The sequence below is a fragment of the Artemia sp. Qi Xiang Cuo genome, chromosome 15 (assembly GCF_049724085.1).
Source record: "Artemia sp. Qi Xiang Cuo chromosome 15, ASM4972408v1, whole genome shotgun sequence".
NCBI classification, from domain to species: Eukaryota; Metazoa; Arthropoda; class Branchiopoda; order Anostraca; family Artemiidae; genus Artemia; species Artemia sp. Qi Xiang Cuo.
Window position 1 is genome coordinate 4,185,840 of NC_142808.1, and position 17,707 is coordinate 4,203,546.

Sequence of the window (17,707 nt, forward strand, 5' to 3'; positions counted from 1 at the left end):
GTATCAAAACTAGCATCAAATTAACAATATCTATGTAACACATTATCAAAGAAAAGAAAACATCAAAGTAAACAAAGTATCAAAGTAAGAAAAGTATCAAAGTAACAATAAGCAGCTCGCATAGCTCATAGCCTTTTCACTGGGAACTGGGAGGGGGTCTCAACCCCCTAAGCATAGTTATTTGGCCGTTGGACTATTTTAAAAAAGACTGGCTATCTCAAAGCTTTGACTGGATACCTTTGGGGAAATGGAGATGGGGGGGGGGGATTGCCCTTTGACCACGTTTAAACCTTAAAAATAGCTAGAAATTTCAATGTCCAATTGAATGAGCCCTCTCCAAAGTTAGTACGACCACCCCTTCCACATAAACCTTACATGTTACCACTGGCCAACTTGCTAAACCTGCAAACTTTCCCTGGTGGACTAAGGAGAATTTTTCAACCCCCAAATTATAGTTGTTTAAATTTTTGACTATTTTCAACAATATGGCTATTTCAAAATTTTAACCTGATGCATTTTGGAAAAAAGCGCACTGGGGGAGGAGGGGGCTGGCAAAATAACAAAAGAAATTTCCATTTTCAATCGAATAAGCCTCCTCATAAGTTTAAATGACCACGCCATCATTAAAAATTTATATTTGTTAACGATGGGCAACTAGCATTATTAATAACCTTCTTTCCGAGGGCTAGAAGGGGGATTTGAAACCCGAGACCATAGTTATTTGACATTTGAACGATTTTAACCAAAATCGCTATCTCAAAGTTTCGATCCGATATATTTAGGGAAAAGAAGCTACGGAGGGTGGATTAATTACGTGTACCACCCTTTGCCCCTATATATGTAGGGGTAAAGGTGTACACACGTTACCCCTATATATACTTTACTCTAACATATAGGGGTAAAGTATATCTGGGATGCATGCGATATGTGTTAGCTACAATTATTCTGCATATTATGAATTGTTTTCTTAACATGTAAATCAAGAGTGTAAATCAAGATGATGGAGCAAGGAAAAATGAAATTAAAGGCAAGAAAAAGGGAAAAGAAGCAACGGAAGGGGGACCGATTACCCTCCGATCAGTTTTGACTCTTAAAAAGAAATTAGAACTTTCAATTTTCAATCAAATAAGATTCCTCCAAAGTATATACATCACTTCCGTAAAAACCTGATATTCTCCTGACGCATTACTTACAACCCTTATGCCGAGTTCTTGGGATTGTATCAATTATGAAGGCCTTGTTATAAGATCTTTGGATTATTTTGAAAAAAAATGGCTATCTTAAAACTTGGATCAGATGATTTTGGGGAAAAGAGGGCATGGGGAAAACTATTTGCCCTCCGATCACTTTCGACTATTTAAAACGGAAATATAACTTTCGATTTCGAATGAAATGAGTCTCCTCGAGTGTTTGTCCGGCCCTTTTTTCTGGTGTAATTTAAAACACTTGCCCATGGGCTCAGGGGGTTGTATCAGCCCCATAGGTATCTTTATGTAATATTTGGACTAAATGGAACACAATGGCCATCTCAAATTTTTCATCAGGTGTATTTAGGGGGAAAAGGGTGTGGGGGTCTATTGCCCTCTGATCACTTTTTGCTCTTAAGCTGAACTTTTTGCTCTTAAACTTCAATTACGAATCAAATGAGCCTCCTCCAAAGTTTGTATGACCAATCCCTTCTAAAAAACCTTTTAGGATCCCGGGGAATGGCTTACAACCCTTGATCCCGGGCTTTGCGGGGCTGTGTCAACCCCAAAGGCATTGTTAAATGATACACGGACTATTTTGAAAAAATGGCAAAGTCAAAATTTTGACTCCATTCATTTGTGGGGAAAGAGCGTGGGGAAGGAGCTAGTTACTCTCCGATCCCTTTTAACTCTTAAAATAGAACTAGAACTTTTAATTTGTAATGAAATAAGTCCCTTCGTAGTATATATCACCACTCTTTCGAAACAAACCTCATATGCCCCCGGGGCATAGCTTACAACACCTGCCTCCAGGATCTGGAGGGTGTTGTCAACCTCGGAGTTTTTGTTATATAATCTTTGATCTATTTTGAACAAAATGGCTATCTCACAAATTTGATTGGATACATTTGGGGAAAAATGGACAGGGGATGTGGGCTGTGGGATGTGGGTTGCCCTTTGGATCCATTTGACTCTCAAAAAGAAAACTGGAACTTTCAATTTTCAATCGAATGAGCCCCCTCCGAATTTTATAAGACCATCCTTCTTTAAATACCTTCTGTACACCCGAGGCATAATTTACAGCCTTTCCTCTCGGTCTCTGGTGGGTTGTGTTGATCGCAAGCTTTTGTTATCTCATCGTTTGGACTATTTTGATCAAAATGACTGTCTCAAATTTTGATTAGATGTATTTGGGGAAAATAGGGCATGAAGGGGAGGGATAGATGCCATCCGACCACTTTTTAAATCTTAAAAAGGGAGCTAGAACTTTCAATTTGCAATCAAATACGCCTCCTCTGAAGCTTATGGGACCACCGCTTACATAAAAACATTATATGCCTCCGGTGCATAACTTACAACACTTACCCCAGGCTTTGGCGGTTTGTGTCAACCTCGAAGTTTTGTTATATGATCTTTGAACTATTTTGGACCAAATGACTATCTCAAATTTTGGTCAGATGCATTTGGGAAAAAAAGGCTTGGGGGCTGGTTGCCCTCCGATCACTTTTAACTCTTAAAAAGGGCACTAGAACTTCCAGTATCCATTCTAATGAGCCTCTTCCCAAGTTTATAAAACCACCTCTTCCATATGAAGTGCCTCTAGGAAAAACAAACAACAATACCTTGAAGTCTTATGGCCTCCACTTTAGGCAACGCTATATCGTCAATTTCTGATCGTTTAACAAATAATGCCAGTAGATCAGGCTCACCATCCATGAAAAATTTCCCCGCTCCTATCTTGTGGACGATTCAGACTACACAATTCTCGTTAGCATAATTCCATTGAAAAAGACTATAATTTCTAATGTTTTTCTATCACTCCAGAAATCCCCTCTTCCGTGGAAATTTTTTCCCAGAAATCCAAACATGCTGAAATTAGCCCCTGGGTAATCCCCAGGACTATCTTCAAACGCAAAATTGAGTTTGCAAAGAGAAATTAAGACTAATAAAGAAAAAATACTGTATATGGACTCTGTCAAATCCACCGAATGTAAAATTTCCGCTCTAAAGCTCACACTCGAATATTTTCCTCCCTATGGAAAATTCTACCTACGGAAATTCATACCAAACATATCTTCCCGGAAAAAATGTCATTATACTTCCCAATAACAAATACTTGACGAAAATAACGGGCAAATTTTATTATTTACTAGCCTCTCCACATACACTATGGGAGGTCAGGTTACCCCTGAATACATACTTATTGGATCTTTTAAATATGCTGAACAAAATGACTATCTCAAAATTTTGGTTAGATAGCCTAGGAAAAAAATGGGTTGTTTGAGGGGGCTTGTTGCGCTCCAATCTTTTTGGTTATTAAAAAGGGAACTAGAACTTTTAATTTTCGTTCACATGCACCCTACCCCAATCTTCTAGGGCTATTACTTCGACACAATTACCCCTGAAAAAAAACACGCATCCGTGACCTTTATTCTGGCAAAAACCACAAAATTCCACATTTTTGTACATAGGAGCTTGAAACTTTTACAGTAGGCTCTTTGATACGCTGAATTCAATGTTGTAATTTTCCTCTGGCTCGTAAATTTTGATTGGTAACACCAAATTTGATGCATCATATATATTTGGAATCATCAATAAAATATTGAAATATATAATATGAAGAAATAAAAAAATATAATGAGAAAAACAGAATTGTTTTATTTATGAAATGTTTCTTTCAGGTTCTTACAGTTTATGATAAATACGAAATGCAGCCATTCGGATTCTAATCCTCGAGTTGCTGTGCAGTATTCTGTCAATGGTGGTGTTAAATGGAACACACTAAAAATAATTGAAAGCAGTCAACCATATTTTGAGAGGGTGATAATAGATATTCCTATTCCTGCAAAGAGGAATAATGTCCTTCTCAGATGGGTTCAGATGGGTGTTACTGGATCTTGGGCACTCGACGAGGTAATAGACTAATTTAATTCAGCTACACAGAGGCATCATTTGCAAAAATGATCTTGTGACAAAGACACTTTTCGTTTTTCTCTCTGTTTTAACATTTCTCTTGGCCAAGCAGATCTTTGAAATTTTAACTTTTTTATGTCTAAATAATTAATAAAGCTGGTTAATCTGGTTTCATAAGTTTAATCTATCAATCTGTTATTCATTGGGTTTACCCACAGAACAAAAAGAAATAAATCTCGCATAATTAAAAAACTCTCAATCCAGTTCTGGATGCCGAGAACCACAATATTCACATTTTAAAACATAAAACATAATAGCCAAAATGTTAAATAACGGATTCGACACAAAACGAGCATTGTTTTTTTTTTAATAACTTAAAACACCTTTTCTACAAAATAAGAATTTTCAAAGAAAAGTAAAGAACTCCATTAAACCCAAAATGAGCAAAAATAAAATAATCTACCGAACGGAAAATTACCACAAATCTGCATTGATAAATAAATGAAACCCAAAACGGAAAGAAATTACAATAAATAACCGATTCAAACCCAAAACGAGCAGAAATTAACACGAGTAGGGCTCAAAACCCCTATACCTTCTCAAGGCCAGAACATAATTTGTACTTTACTGAAAAAATACAAATGTGTGCATTGTCAGTGCACTATACATATGTTTATATTTATTCCTTAAAATGTTAATAGTATTTGATTTACTAAAGCTATAAAAGTGAAAACCTTTAAAATTCATTTTTTATCAGTAAGATACAAATTATGTTCTGGTCTTGAGAAGGCATAAGGGTTTTGAGCCCTACTCATGTTAATTTCTGCTCGTTTTGGGTTTGACTCGGTTATTTATTTTAATTTTTGTTTGTTTTGTTTTACATTTATTTATCGATGCAGGTCTGTGGTAATTTTACGCTTGGTAGATTATTCGATTTTATTTTTACTCATTTTTAGTTTAATGGAGTTTTTTAATTTTCTTTGAAAAACTTATTTTGATTAATTTCCGTTCGTTTTATATTGAAATAGTATTTTCAGGGAAGAAGAAACAATAGTTTAAATCTTTTCGATTTTTCTTCAAGAGTTGGTAGTTTGGACTACTATTTGTATGCTAGAGAAAAAACTTTCAACAATTTTTAATAGCTTATATCATTTTAGAAATTTGGACACAAATAGTAGTGTTTAATTTAGTTTTATACCTCCTCTAGTTGACCTAAACAAAAACTTAATATTATTTGCAAAACAATATCTATCTATGCTCTTGGACAGCTTGGATACACTTAAATTCTTTTAATTTATTTAAAGTTTAAGAGCAAAAGTAGTAATAGAACAAGCCCCTGAAGTTTGAACATAATACCTTCATCATAAAACCTTTGGTCGTTCTTGGGATACTGCTGAGATGTCTTATTGGCAATAAGCATACACACAGTACTTTTTTTATTCAATCTCAAGACAACAATAAGTTTTAAACATGGTGGGGAAATTGCATAACTGTGGCGGGTTGACCAACGCAATAGCCCTAGAGATACAATAGCAAGACCGTTCAGCTACGTTGAACAAAATGGCTATTTTAAACTTTGATTTTGAAGTGTTTGGAAAATTAGGAGCTAAATAAGAGGACTGTCTGCCCTATAGTCACTTTTTGACTCTTAAAAAGGATACTAGAACTTTGAATTTCCAATCAAATTAGCTCGTTTGAAATATAAATGATATTACTAACCCTGATAGAGCAGAACTGCCCATGATATTGCTTATATGCCCTTTTAATATTTGCACTGGTATAGTTTTTTCGTTTAATTGAAACTCCCCCAAACGTTGAATCAAAATCTAATTGCACCGTAGAAGTAGTATCAAAAATATACACATCGTTTCTTCTGGCTAGTTTAAAATCTGTCACAACATACCCTGAAAGGTTTAACTTAAAAAGGTAAGCCGTTATTATGATATTGCTTTGTCACCCTATTGACAATTTTTCACTTCGTTTTTATTTAGTTCAGCATCCACCTAAATATTCCTTGAAAGCTTCACCTTAATACCCTTTGCTTTTGTAGCAGCAATAATTGTAGTAGCAGTACTAGCATTAATTAGTAGTCTACCTTTTTTCAACATCCCCTCGAAAACACGATGAAATTTTTAGCTTAGCATGACCGGTCCTGAAGCATTGCTGATACGTCTTTTTGACAACCTGCGTAAGCTTAGTGTGTTTTGATTTATTTTATTTCATTTGTAGTTACAATATTGCCCATAATTTTCCCCTTAATACCCTTAGGTTTATTAGTAGTAGTAATAGCACCAGTAGTTATAGTAGTAGCAGTAAGATTAGAGTTAATAATATCAGTCTCAGCTTTAGTAGTAGTAGTAGTAGTAGTAGTAATAATAATAATAATAATAATAATAGTAGTAGTAGTTGTTGTAGGAGTAGAAGCAATAATATTATAATGCAAATATTGTCTTTTAGTTAGTTCAACATCCCCCACTACAAGCGTTGCAAGTTTTAATTTCACACACGAAACTGTCCCTATGATATTGCTGATATGCCCTTTTGACAATCTGCATACGTATGTCAGGATTTAATCCGTCCCAAAGAAATTTGCAGAAATTTTCTCTGAAAATTTCACCTTTATACCCTTAGGTATAGTTGTAATAGTAGTCAAAGCAGTAGTATAACTACTCAACTTAATGAAATTCGCCATTGTTATGATATTGTCGGTTTCTTCTTCTTCTTCTATTTCACAGCAGGCGATTTGCTCTTTTGATAACCTGTATATTCATATTCTTCTTGAAATTTTTATCTTAATGTTATTAACCTTAAAAGTAGTGCTATAGAAGTAGTAGCTGGAGCAACAGTAATAGTAGTAGCAAAAGTACTAAACATTGTAGTAGCAGTAGTATTAGTAGTAGTGCGCATATATTGCCTTTTGGTCAATTGATCTTCCCCTTTAAGTATTCTCTGAGAGCTCCAACTTAATATACAAATAACTTCCTAAGATACGCTATTTTGACAATCGAAATGCGCATAGTGTCTTTTGTTAGTGTGAGTTTGCCATCAACATTCTTTCAAAGTTTACCTTTATAGACTTAGCCTTAACAGGACTATTGCCACAATAGTTTCAGTGGTAGTAGAAGTAATTGCAGTGTCAGTTTTGTATCAGTAGTAGTAGTAGCAGTAGTAGCAGCAGTATTAATAGCGGTAGTAGCATGTGCATATTGCCTTTTGGTCAGTTAAACCTCGCTTTCATGATTCCCCGGAAGTTTCGCCTTGATTCGTTAAGCCTTTCAAAAAATATTTTGTTTTATTTTTTTTATTTGTAACTATCCTGTTCCAATATTTACCTAGTAAGAAGGAAACTCAGAAGTCCGTAAAATTTATAGTTGGAAGACTAAACATAGCTGTGACATAAATTTAAATACTGACTTTATAATCCTTAAACATGAACTTTAGTTGAAATCAAACGCCTTAGTTGAAACACATAATTTTGCGTTTGACACCTTTTAAGAGCCAATGAAGAGTAGATACAAATGCCATAAAAGATAAAATACTATAGATACAATAAAACATTTATTTAATTAGAAGGCTAAAAGCTTGAAAAGATCGGATGAAAGGGTGGGAATACCTTGCCTATATTGTTTCTGTCACATCTAATGATCATTTCTGACACATTCACACTTCTTGGACAATTAGTTAAAACTATTTTAAGCTGTCCACAGGGAACAGGTCGTCAGGGTACAATCTCTAACTTTGATTCTTTTCCTGCATTTTACTTTTGAAAATCCTTTTCGTTTGGAAATCATTTCTACATTTATTTTTGGCCTACATTTTCCTTCTGATCCTCACTCTGGTAACAGCCTATTGAATGGATGTTGACAATTTTCCCAGGGATATGGTGTTTAGGTGAAATACACAGCCTAGGTATACATACGGTCATGCACATTTATTTCAGAAATGTGACACATAGTGGCACTGCAAACATATGTGGTCAGCGGAGTGAACTATTGAGGTTTCTTACATTACCACCGAATGCATACCAGCCATCGCTAAAAGTTCGTCATTGCGCACGTGCGAATGAGGAGCAAAGGAGAAATCTAGAACACTTGGTGTTTCCCAAAACTATTCCATAGAAAAGATAAAACGTACATAACTCTATAAATACCAAAACTGTGGTGTAACTGTAAATATTTTTGTTTTTGTTCATTTTAGGACTAATTTTGATCATTATAAATTTTAAAATCATTGAATACCCTTTAACTCTACCTAATCCGGAAAAAATGATCTTTTTATCTCTTGAGTTTGTAATTTATATCCTTTTTTTAGTCACCGATCTAACTAGTTTAATTTCATTTTAGTAATCGTAATGGTCCTATTACAGATTTTTATTCAAGAAGAGCCAGGATTGATCCCATGGCTTAATTTTGATGATAGAAATGACAGCCTTATCAGTATTGCTGGTGCAAAGTATTCAAGGATTTGTCAAAGTGATATAAGTGGATGGAATTTTATAGGTTTGTTGCTTTAATTTCAATTTAACAAAGAGATAAGCGATAAAATGGGGATTAATTCATTTATTTAGACAGTGAAAACATATACAAAAGTCTAGATATTTCGATCCCATTTTTAGGGACCGTCATCAGTAGAAATACTTCATCTCTTCCAGGTTACTTCCTAGGTTATTCACTAGACTTTTTTTCAGAGAGAGTTCAATGACAAAGTTCATTCAAAGTCTTGATTTAAATTTTCTTCTTTAATCTGGCCTAGATGTAAAATAAATTTCCAATAAAGGTGGCAAAGCTTTCTTAGAAGACACAGAAGGCTTTGCTACCTTCATTCGAAATTAATTGTAGATTTAGGCAAGATTAAAGAAGAAAATTTGCGTAGAGACTTCGAATGAACTTTGTCATTCAACTCTCTCTAAAAAAAAAGTCTAGTGAATAGCCCAGAAGTTCATTTTTTTATGAATAACCCGAAAGTTAATTATTTTGTTTGTATAAATATGTTAGTTTCAATTTTAATACTCTAGTATTTCTACTGATGACGGTCGCTGTATATGTGATCGAAATATATAGACTTTTGTACGTGTTTTCACTGTCTAAATAAATGGACTTATCCTCATTTGAACGCTTAATTGTTCGTTATTTGTTCGTCAAAAATATTTCTACTCAATGAATGTAATTAATTAATTACATTTAATTAAACCATTTAGTTGTATTCTAATTCGTTATAACTAAAATTAGTTATAACTAAAATTAGGGTCACGGTTCTAGTGTACCATAAAGCTCAAGTATAGTTATTTTAAAGGAGGTCCTTGACGGTTAATTATGCTGATCAAAAGTTTCTGTCAATCGACATTTGCTTCAGTCAACCTTCAATCGACCCTTCAATCAACCCTTCAATCTCGACAAAAGCTGATCTAACATACTACTTTTGGTCAAAAATATTGAGTCATTCAAACTTTCTCTCAATCACCGTCAACGCTTGACTCAAGCGTCAAAAAGGCTTCTAGACAGTCAATCATGATTGAATCAATCAATTGACGGAAGCTTTTCATCTAAATGATTGACCGTCTAGGGTTTCCTTTATGCCTGCTTCTTGCATGATTCAAAAATAGGGGAAAAAAGATACTAATATTTCAAGTGACGATAACACTAGGAATCTTTTTGCCGTTATTAAATAAAAAAAAACAAGTTTTTTTAACTAAAAGTAAGGAGCGACATTAAAACTTAAAACAAACAGAAATTATTCCGTATATGAAAGGGGCTGTCCCTTCCTCAACGGCTTGCTCTTTACGTTAAAGTTTTTTATTTTTTTAAAAAAATAGAGTTGTGAGAAAGTCAAACTTTAGCGTAAAGAGCAAGGCGTTGAAGAGGGGACAGCCCCTTTCATATATGGAATAATTTCTGTTCGTTTTAGGTTTTGATGTCGCTCCTTACTTTCAGTCAAAAAAACTTTTTTTTTATTTAATTTTTGAACGTTTTGGAATAAACGCAGGTTTTGATCTTGGCACATAGTACATGAATAATTAAAACAAAAATTTCATATTAATTTACTTTTATTTGGTTGAATGGCTTTTTCGAAACTTGTTTCATTTTATTTACGAACGTTTTTATTAGTAATAAATATACGTAACTTACGAATTAATTTAAGTAATGACCTTTTATATTTATATATATTTAATACGTATATTAGGGGGTTCGCCTCCTAGTCAATACCTTGCTCTTTAAGCGAAAGTTCGAATTTTGTTCCAATTCTTTAAAACTGACCACACAAAGGCCGTTAATTAGAATAAATAGCTCTTATGAAAGTACTAAAAAATCTCGGGCTTAAAGAGTGAGGTATTGATTAGGGGGTGAACCCAATCATATATGTAATATTTTCTGTTCGTTTAAAGTTTTGATGTTTCTGCTGTTGCAGTTGAAAAACTTGTTTTTTTATATTTAATTTCTGATCTTTTTTTAAATAATGCTGGGAAGTCCGGCGTCCCCTTCTTAGAAATGTCCCTTTCCCCATGAAAACTTCCTTCATGGAAAGATCCTCCCACATAACCCCCCCCCCCCCCCACCCACTACCATGAAAAATCTCCCCTGAAAACGTCTGTACTGAATACTTCCCAATAACCAATACTATATGTTAACATTGGGTAAAGTTCATAACTTTCAGCCCTCCTCCCGGGAACTTCGAGGGATTAAGTCATCCTAAAAGACATACTTATAATATTTTCGAACATGCTGAACGAAATGGCTATCTCAAAATTTTGATCAGGTGACTTTGGGAAAAAAATGAGTGTGGGAGGGGGCCTAGTTGCCCTCCATTTTTTTTGGTCACTTCAAAAGGGCACTAGAACTTTTAATTTCCATTCCAATGAGCCTTCCCACGATATTCTAGGACCACTGGGTCAATACGATCACCCCTGGAAAAAAAACAACAAAAAACAAATAAAGACGCACCCGTGATCAGTCTTCTGGCAAAAAATGCAAAATTCCACATTTTTGTATATAGGAGCTTGAAACTTCTACAGTAGAGTTTTCTGATACGCGGAATATGATGGTGGGATTTTCATTAAGGTTCTATAATGTTTAGGGGGTCTTTTCCCCTTTTTATGAACATCAGCCCTATATTTTCAGGCACTTAACTTTTAATTGGTAAAACTAAACTTTGATGAAACTTATATGTGTTAAATCAGCATTAAAATCCGATTCTTTTGATGTATCTATTGGTGTCAAAATACCGTTTTCTACAGTTATAGTTACCACTGAGCCAGGTCCGAACGGCCAATACCTGGAGGTAACCATTGGGTAAAGCTCATAATATTCAGCCCTCCCTCTGGGGGATTCAAGTTATTAGATCACCCCAAAAGACATAGTTGTTACATTTCTTACCATGCTGAACAAATTGGTTATCTCAAAACTTTGATCGGGGAACATTAGGAAAAAAATGAGCGTGGGAGGGGGCCTAGTTGCCCTCCATTCTTTTGGTCACTTCAAAAGGGCACTAGAACTTTTAATGAGCCCTCCTACGATATTCTAGGACCACTGGGTCGTTACAATCACCCCTGGGGAAATGAAAAAAAACAAAAAACAACAAATAAACACGCATCCGTGATCTTTCTTCTGGCAAAAAATGGAAAATTCCACCTTTTTGTAGATAGGAGCTTGAAACCACTACAGTAGGGTTCTCTGATACGCTGAATATGGTGTGATTTTCATTAAGGTTCTATAACTTTTAGGGGGTCTTTCCCCCTTTTTTCGAAAAGCAGCCAAATTTTCTCAGGTGCGTAACTTTTGATAGGTAAGATTAAACTCGATGAAACTTATATATTTGAAATCAAAATTAAAATATGATTCTTTTGATGTATTTATTGGTATCAAAATTCCGTTTCTTAGAGTTTCGGTTACCATTGAGCAGGGTCGCTCCTTACTAACAGTTCGTTACCACGAACTGTTTGATTGCTACTTTCTATGGGACTTTTGAATATGTAATTTAGAATTTTTTGACGTTTAAAGTCAACGATATACCGTTTGGAATTTAATAAACAAATCTTTCACGTTTTTAAGCAAAATAGTGTTTTTGCATATAAAAATTTAAGTTGGAACTATTTATAGGTCTTCTTACTGTAGTTTTGTAAGCTAGGTACAAAATTAAACATTTTTGTTTATGTAAAAAAATGTTTATGTATCCTCGTTTTTACAAATTTTTTGGTTGAATTTTTATTTTTGGACAACATGTTCAATCATTAAAAACGTCTAACAATTATTTGAATCCTCCTGTTAAATAATAAAACTAGGGTAGACAGATTGGTGCTGTGAATTTATATTCTCCATTATTTTTAGAATGATGATGTTACTTGGTATCGGCTCATATGTTAAAGAATTATTAGTTTTTAGTTCCTCAGTAATTTAAGTACTATAAAAACAGCAAAAATGGCTGGTGACGTATATCGAGTAATAAGTTAACTAGAGAGATTCAATGACGGTAAGGAAGACAAAAAGAGAAAGGGAAGAGATTGATACTGAGAGAGTAAGATAGCGAGATAGCAAAAGAGAGAGAAAAAGAGAGAGAGGGAGAGGTAAAGATAATAGGGCCGTTCTTTTGCTCTAAAATCTCATATCTTTCTGCAAAGATATCCGTTCTTTTGTTCATCTTTGTTCTAAGATCTTACAGCTCACTGATGTTAGCAAAAATTGTGAAAGACACCATTATCTGCCACATAGAAGAATGATGAGAGAACTTTGATGATATACTCATCGTTGTTCTTAGACCGATGATCAGAGCAGAATGATGAAAGACCTTGGCAAAATAAAATGCCATAATATGCAAGATATTATTGCAAACATTTCACTTTTAATCAATCTTTGTCAAAAGATGTAACATCTTAGCACAAAGATGAGTAAAACAACAGGACTAATGTATACCCAGTTTGTACCTCAACTCGAAAATCATGCAAGGAATTTCTGAATCCTCAAAAATATAAAAGGAAGTTCAACGTTGCAAGGCATATTAGTAGTGATAGGTCAATCTATTCAAACACAAAGTCCCCCCACCATACAAGCGCACAGTCCCACCATATAGCTATAATGATAATTAGCGGACAGTACTCCCGCAATAAAAGCAGACAGTACAATGACTAGATTCAGCCTACCATGGACATTCGTGCTGTTCACGAAACCGGGGTTTTGGAGTTAAATAACATATTTCTGTTAAGTCTCGTGAGCGTTTTCATGGTATGGTGATTCGTTTCCTGGTATGATGTTATGAAATTCTTTCTGTAGGTTGATTTGTTAGGTGTGGTTGTTTTATGTTTAACCTTGAAAACGGGTATAAAAACTTTGTCGATGAGTTATTTTATCAGTTCAAAATTGGCATTTGAAATACAATAATGCATTCTAACAAAAGGAATATTGATGAAAGCTACACGCAAGAAGTAAGTTATTCTTTTATATTCGTAGTGGGTAAAGAAATTAATTCTAATTAAATTTATCGGGTGGTTTATACAGACCCCATTATAGTTAACGAATTGTTAAATATTTTTGAACCTGGATCTCGAGAGGTCGGTAAAGAGCAATATCAAAACAAGAAAAAAGTATGTAAACATTGCATTTAAATGGCTTGCGAGCTTAGTACATGAGGTAAATCATACCTATTTTTTATTCCGGCCCAAAGTTCTCCCCCCCCCCACTACGCCACAGTCTTCAAACCCCAGCTCCACCAACCCCCTCCCTCCAACCCCCTCCCTCAAACCCCCTCCTTCAAACACCCTCCCTCCAACCCCCTCCCTCCACCCCCCCCCCCAACCCCCAACTTTTTTTACATTCACTTGGCGTGACGCGCCACGCCAAGTGAACCTAATTGAACCTAACTTGAATGCAGTTATTTGAAAAAAGGGTGGTATTGTAGGTTGGCTGCAGGCACCCGGTTGCACACTCTTTTTATTTTTTTTCGTGAAACTTGTTGCATGTTAATTTACTTGTGGATTACTAAAGTTTTATTTCCGTGAAACTGGTTGCATGTTGTTTTTTCTCTTCGTGAAGATTGTACATTTGTGTGTGTGTGTGTTTGTGTGTGTGCGAGTTTGTGTTTGTGTGTCTGTGTTTGTCTGTTTGTGTGTGTGTGTTTATGTGTTTGTAGGTGTTTGTGTGTGTGTAGGTGTTTGTGTGTGTGGTTTGTGTTTGTGTGTTTGTGTTTATGTGTGTTTGTGCTTTTGTGTGTGTGCGTTTGTGTTTGTGTATCACATTCTGAAGATGTTTCATTTTAGATTATTTTTTCGTTGAAATGTAAGAGTTGGAATATTTCAGTAGTGTTTCGTCTTGGTTTACCTTGTCACTTTTACATTCTCTTGATGTTTAAAAGCTCATTTTTTGATTTTTTTTTTTCGTTGAAATGTCAGAGTTGGAATATTTCAGTAGTGTTTTGTCGTGGTTTACCTTGTCACTGTTACATTCTTTTGATTTTTCAAAGTTCATTTTTTGATTTTTTTTTGTTGAAGTGTAAGAGTTGGATTATTTCAGTTGTGTCTTTGTGTTTGTGTGTTTGTGTGTGTGTTTGTGTGTGTAGGTGTGTGTGTGTGTGTTTGTGTGTGTTTGTGTGTGTGTCTGTGTGTGTGTGTGTGTGTGTGTTTGTGTTTTTGTGTGTTTGTGTTTGTGTAATTGTTTGTTTGTGTTGGTGTTTGTTTGTTTGTGTGTGTGTGTGTGTGTGTGTGTGTGTGTTTGTGTGTGTGTTTTTGTGTGTGTGTTTGTTTGTGTGTTTGTTTGTTTTTGTGTGTGTGTTTGTGTGTGTGTGTTTTTCTTTTTGTGTGTGTGTGTATGTGTTTGTATGTGTGTGTGCTTTTTTGTGTGTGAGTGTTTGTGTGTTTGTGTGTGTTTGTTTGTGTGTATTTGTGTGTGTGTGTCTGTGTGTGTGTGTTTGTGTGTGTATGTGTGTTTGTGTGTGACATTCTGAAGATGTTTAAAAGTTCATTTTAGATTTATTTCATTGAAATGTAAGATTTAGAATATTTCAGTAGTGTTTTGTCGTGGTTTACGTTGCCATTGTTACATTCTCTTGTGGTTTCAAAGTTCATTTTGGATTATTTTTTTTTTAGTTGAAATTTCAAAGTTGGAATATTTCAGTAGTGTTTTGTCCTGGTTTACCTTGTCACTGTTACATTCTCTTGATGTTTCAAAGTTCATTTTTGATATTTTTGTTGAACTGTAAGAGTTGGATTATTTCAGTAGTGTTTTGTCATGGTTTACCTTGTCACTGTTACATTCTGAAGATGTTTCAAAGTTCATTTTGGATTTTTTTCTTCCTTGAAATGTAAGAGTTGGTATATTTCAGTAATGTTTTGTCGTGATTTACCATGTCTCTGTTACATTCTGAAAATGTTTCAAAGTTCCTTTTGGACTTTTTTCGTTGAAATATAAGAGTTGGAATATTTCAGTAGTATTTTGTCATGGTTTACCATGTCACTGTTACATTCTGAAGATATTTCAAATTTCATTTTTGATTTTTTTTCGTTGAAATGCAAGAGTTGGAATAGATCAACAGTTTTTCTTCATGGTTTACCTTGTTTCTGTTTCATTCTTAAGATGTTTCAAAGTTCATTTTGGATGTTTTTCATTGAAATGTAAGAGTTGGAATATTTCAGTGAGGTTCTGTCTTGTTTTACCTTGTCACTGTTAAACTGTCTTGATGTTTCAAAGTTCATTTTGTATTTTTATCGTTGAATTGTAAGAGTTGGAATATTTCAGTAGTGATTTGTCGTGGATTACCTTGTCACTGTTACATTCTGAAAATGTTTCAAAGTTCATTTTGGATTTTTTTTCGTTGAAATGCAAGAGTTGGAATATTTCATTAGTGTTTTGTCGTTGTTTACCTTGTCACTGTTACATTCTCTTGATGTTTCAAAGTTCATTTTCGATTTTTTTTTGTTGAAGTGTAAGAGTTGGATTATTTCAGTTGTGTGTTTGTGTGTTTGTGTGTGTGTGTTTGTGTGTGTGTGTTTGTTTTTGTGTGTTTGTTTTGTGTGTTTGTGTGTTTGTGTGTGTGTGTGTGTTTGTGTGTGTGTGTGTGTCTGTGTGTGTGTGTTTGTGTGTGTGTGTGTGTGTTTTTGTGTGTGTGTTTGTGTGTGTGTGTGTGTGTGTGTGTGTGTTCGTGTCTGTGTTTGTTTGTTTGTGTGTGTTTGTGCTTGTGTTTTTTTGTGTTTTTGTGTTTTTGTTTTTGTGTTTTTTTTTGTTTTTTTTTTTTGTTTTGTTTTTTTTTGTGTGTTTTTTTTTTTTTTTGTGTGTGTGTTTGTGTTACATTCTGAAGATGTTTCATTTAAAAAAAAAATTCGTTGAAATGTAAGAGTTGGAATATTTCAGAAGTGTTTTGTCGTGGTTTACCTTGTCACTGTTACATTCTCTTGATGTTTCAATGTTCATTTTTTGATTTTTTTTTTGTTGAAATGTCAGAGTTGGAATATTTCAGTAGTGTTTTGTCGTGGTTTAACATGTCACTGTTACATTCTGAAGATATTTCAAAATTCATTTTGGATTTTTTCATTGAAATGTAAGAGTTGGAATATTTCAATAGTGTTTTATCATGGTTTACCTTGTTTCTGTTTCATTCTTAAGATGTTTCAAAGTTTATTTTGGATGTTTTTTATTGAAATGTAAGAGTTGGAATATTTCATTAGTGTTTTGTCATGGTTTACCTTGTCACTGTTAAACTCTCTTGATGTTTCAAAGTTCATTTTGTATTCTTATCGTTGAAATGTAAGAGTTGGAATATTTCAGTAGTGTTTTGTCGTGGATTACCTTGTCAATGTTACATTCTGAAAATCTTTCAAAGTTCATTTAGGATTTTTTTTTTCGTTGAAATGTAAGTATTGGAATATTTCAGTAGTGTTTTGTCGTGGATTACCTTGTCACTCTTGCATTCTGAAAATGTTTCAAAGTTCATTTTGGATTTTGTTTTTCGTTGAAATGTAAGAGTTGGAATATTTCAGTAGTGTTCTGTCATGGTTTACCTTGTCACAGTTAAACTCTCTTGATATATCAAAGTTCATTTTGGATTTTTTTTTCATTGAAATGTAAAAGTTGGTATATTTCAGTAGTCTTTTGTCGATGTTTACCTTGTCACTATTACATTCTCTTGATGTTTCAAAGTTCATGTTGTTTTTTCTCTTCGTGAAACATTTAAACAGATTTTTCTCCTCATGAAACTGCTAGGAAACTAGCACACAAAAAATATCCTGTTCTACTTGATAAGAAAAAAATAATGACGAGCATACACATTCCATTTTATTTCTTAAATCAAAGATATCAATATAATGACGTTAAGAAAAAATGCGTTCCAGTGTCTAAAAAAAAGTGCCCCCAACAAATAAACGAAACAACAACTTGTTGTAAAGGAATTTTTTTTTATTCCAATAATAACACATAGTATATTACACCTTATTAATATCTATGAATAAAAATGTTCTTGGTCTAACATCCTCTTATTCAAGAGCGGTGTGTTCTTCTTGTGACAGTAATGGTTGAGAGGTATATCATGGTGATTGCAGATGAATATTAATCTAGTTTTGAATATAGCTTCTTGATCCTATGTATCGCTCACAAATCTCATAGCCTCCAGTAAAAGCAGAAGGTTTCTCTGGA

At 34.2% G+C, this 17,707-nt stretch overlaps 1 protein-coding gene across 1 annotated transcript in view; it reads left to right on the top strand.

Moving 5' to 3' along the window:
* The window catches only part of LOC148943246 (reelin-like), a 292,228-nt gene that overhangs the window by 185,292 nt on the left and 89,229 nt on the right, over positions 1-17,707 (top strand). Inside the window, exons 17-18 of the mRNA XM_089101783.1 lie at positions 3,869-4,100; positions 8,467-8,599. Of these exons, the coding sequence (XP_088957909.1) occupies positions 3,869-4,100; positions 8,467-8,599 (365 nt within the window). The remainder of the gene's footprint in view (positions 1-3,868; positions 4,101-8,466; positions 8,600-17,707) is intronic.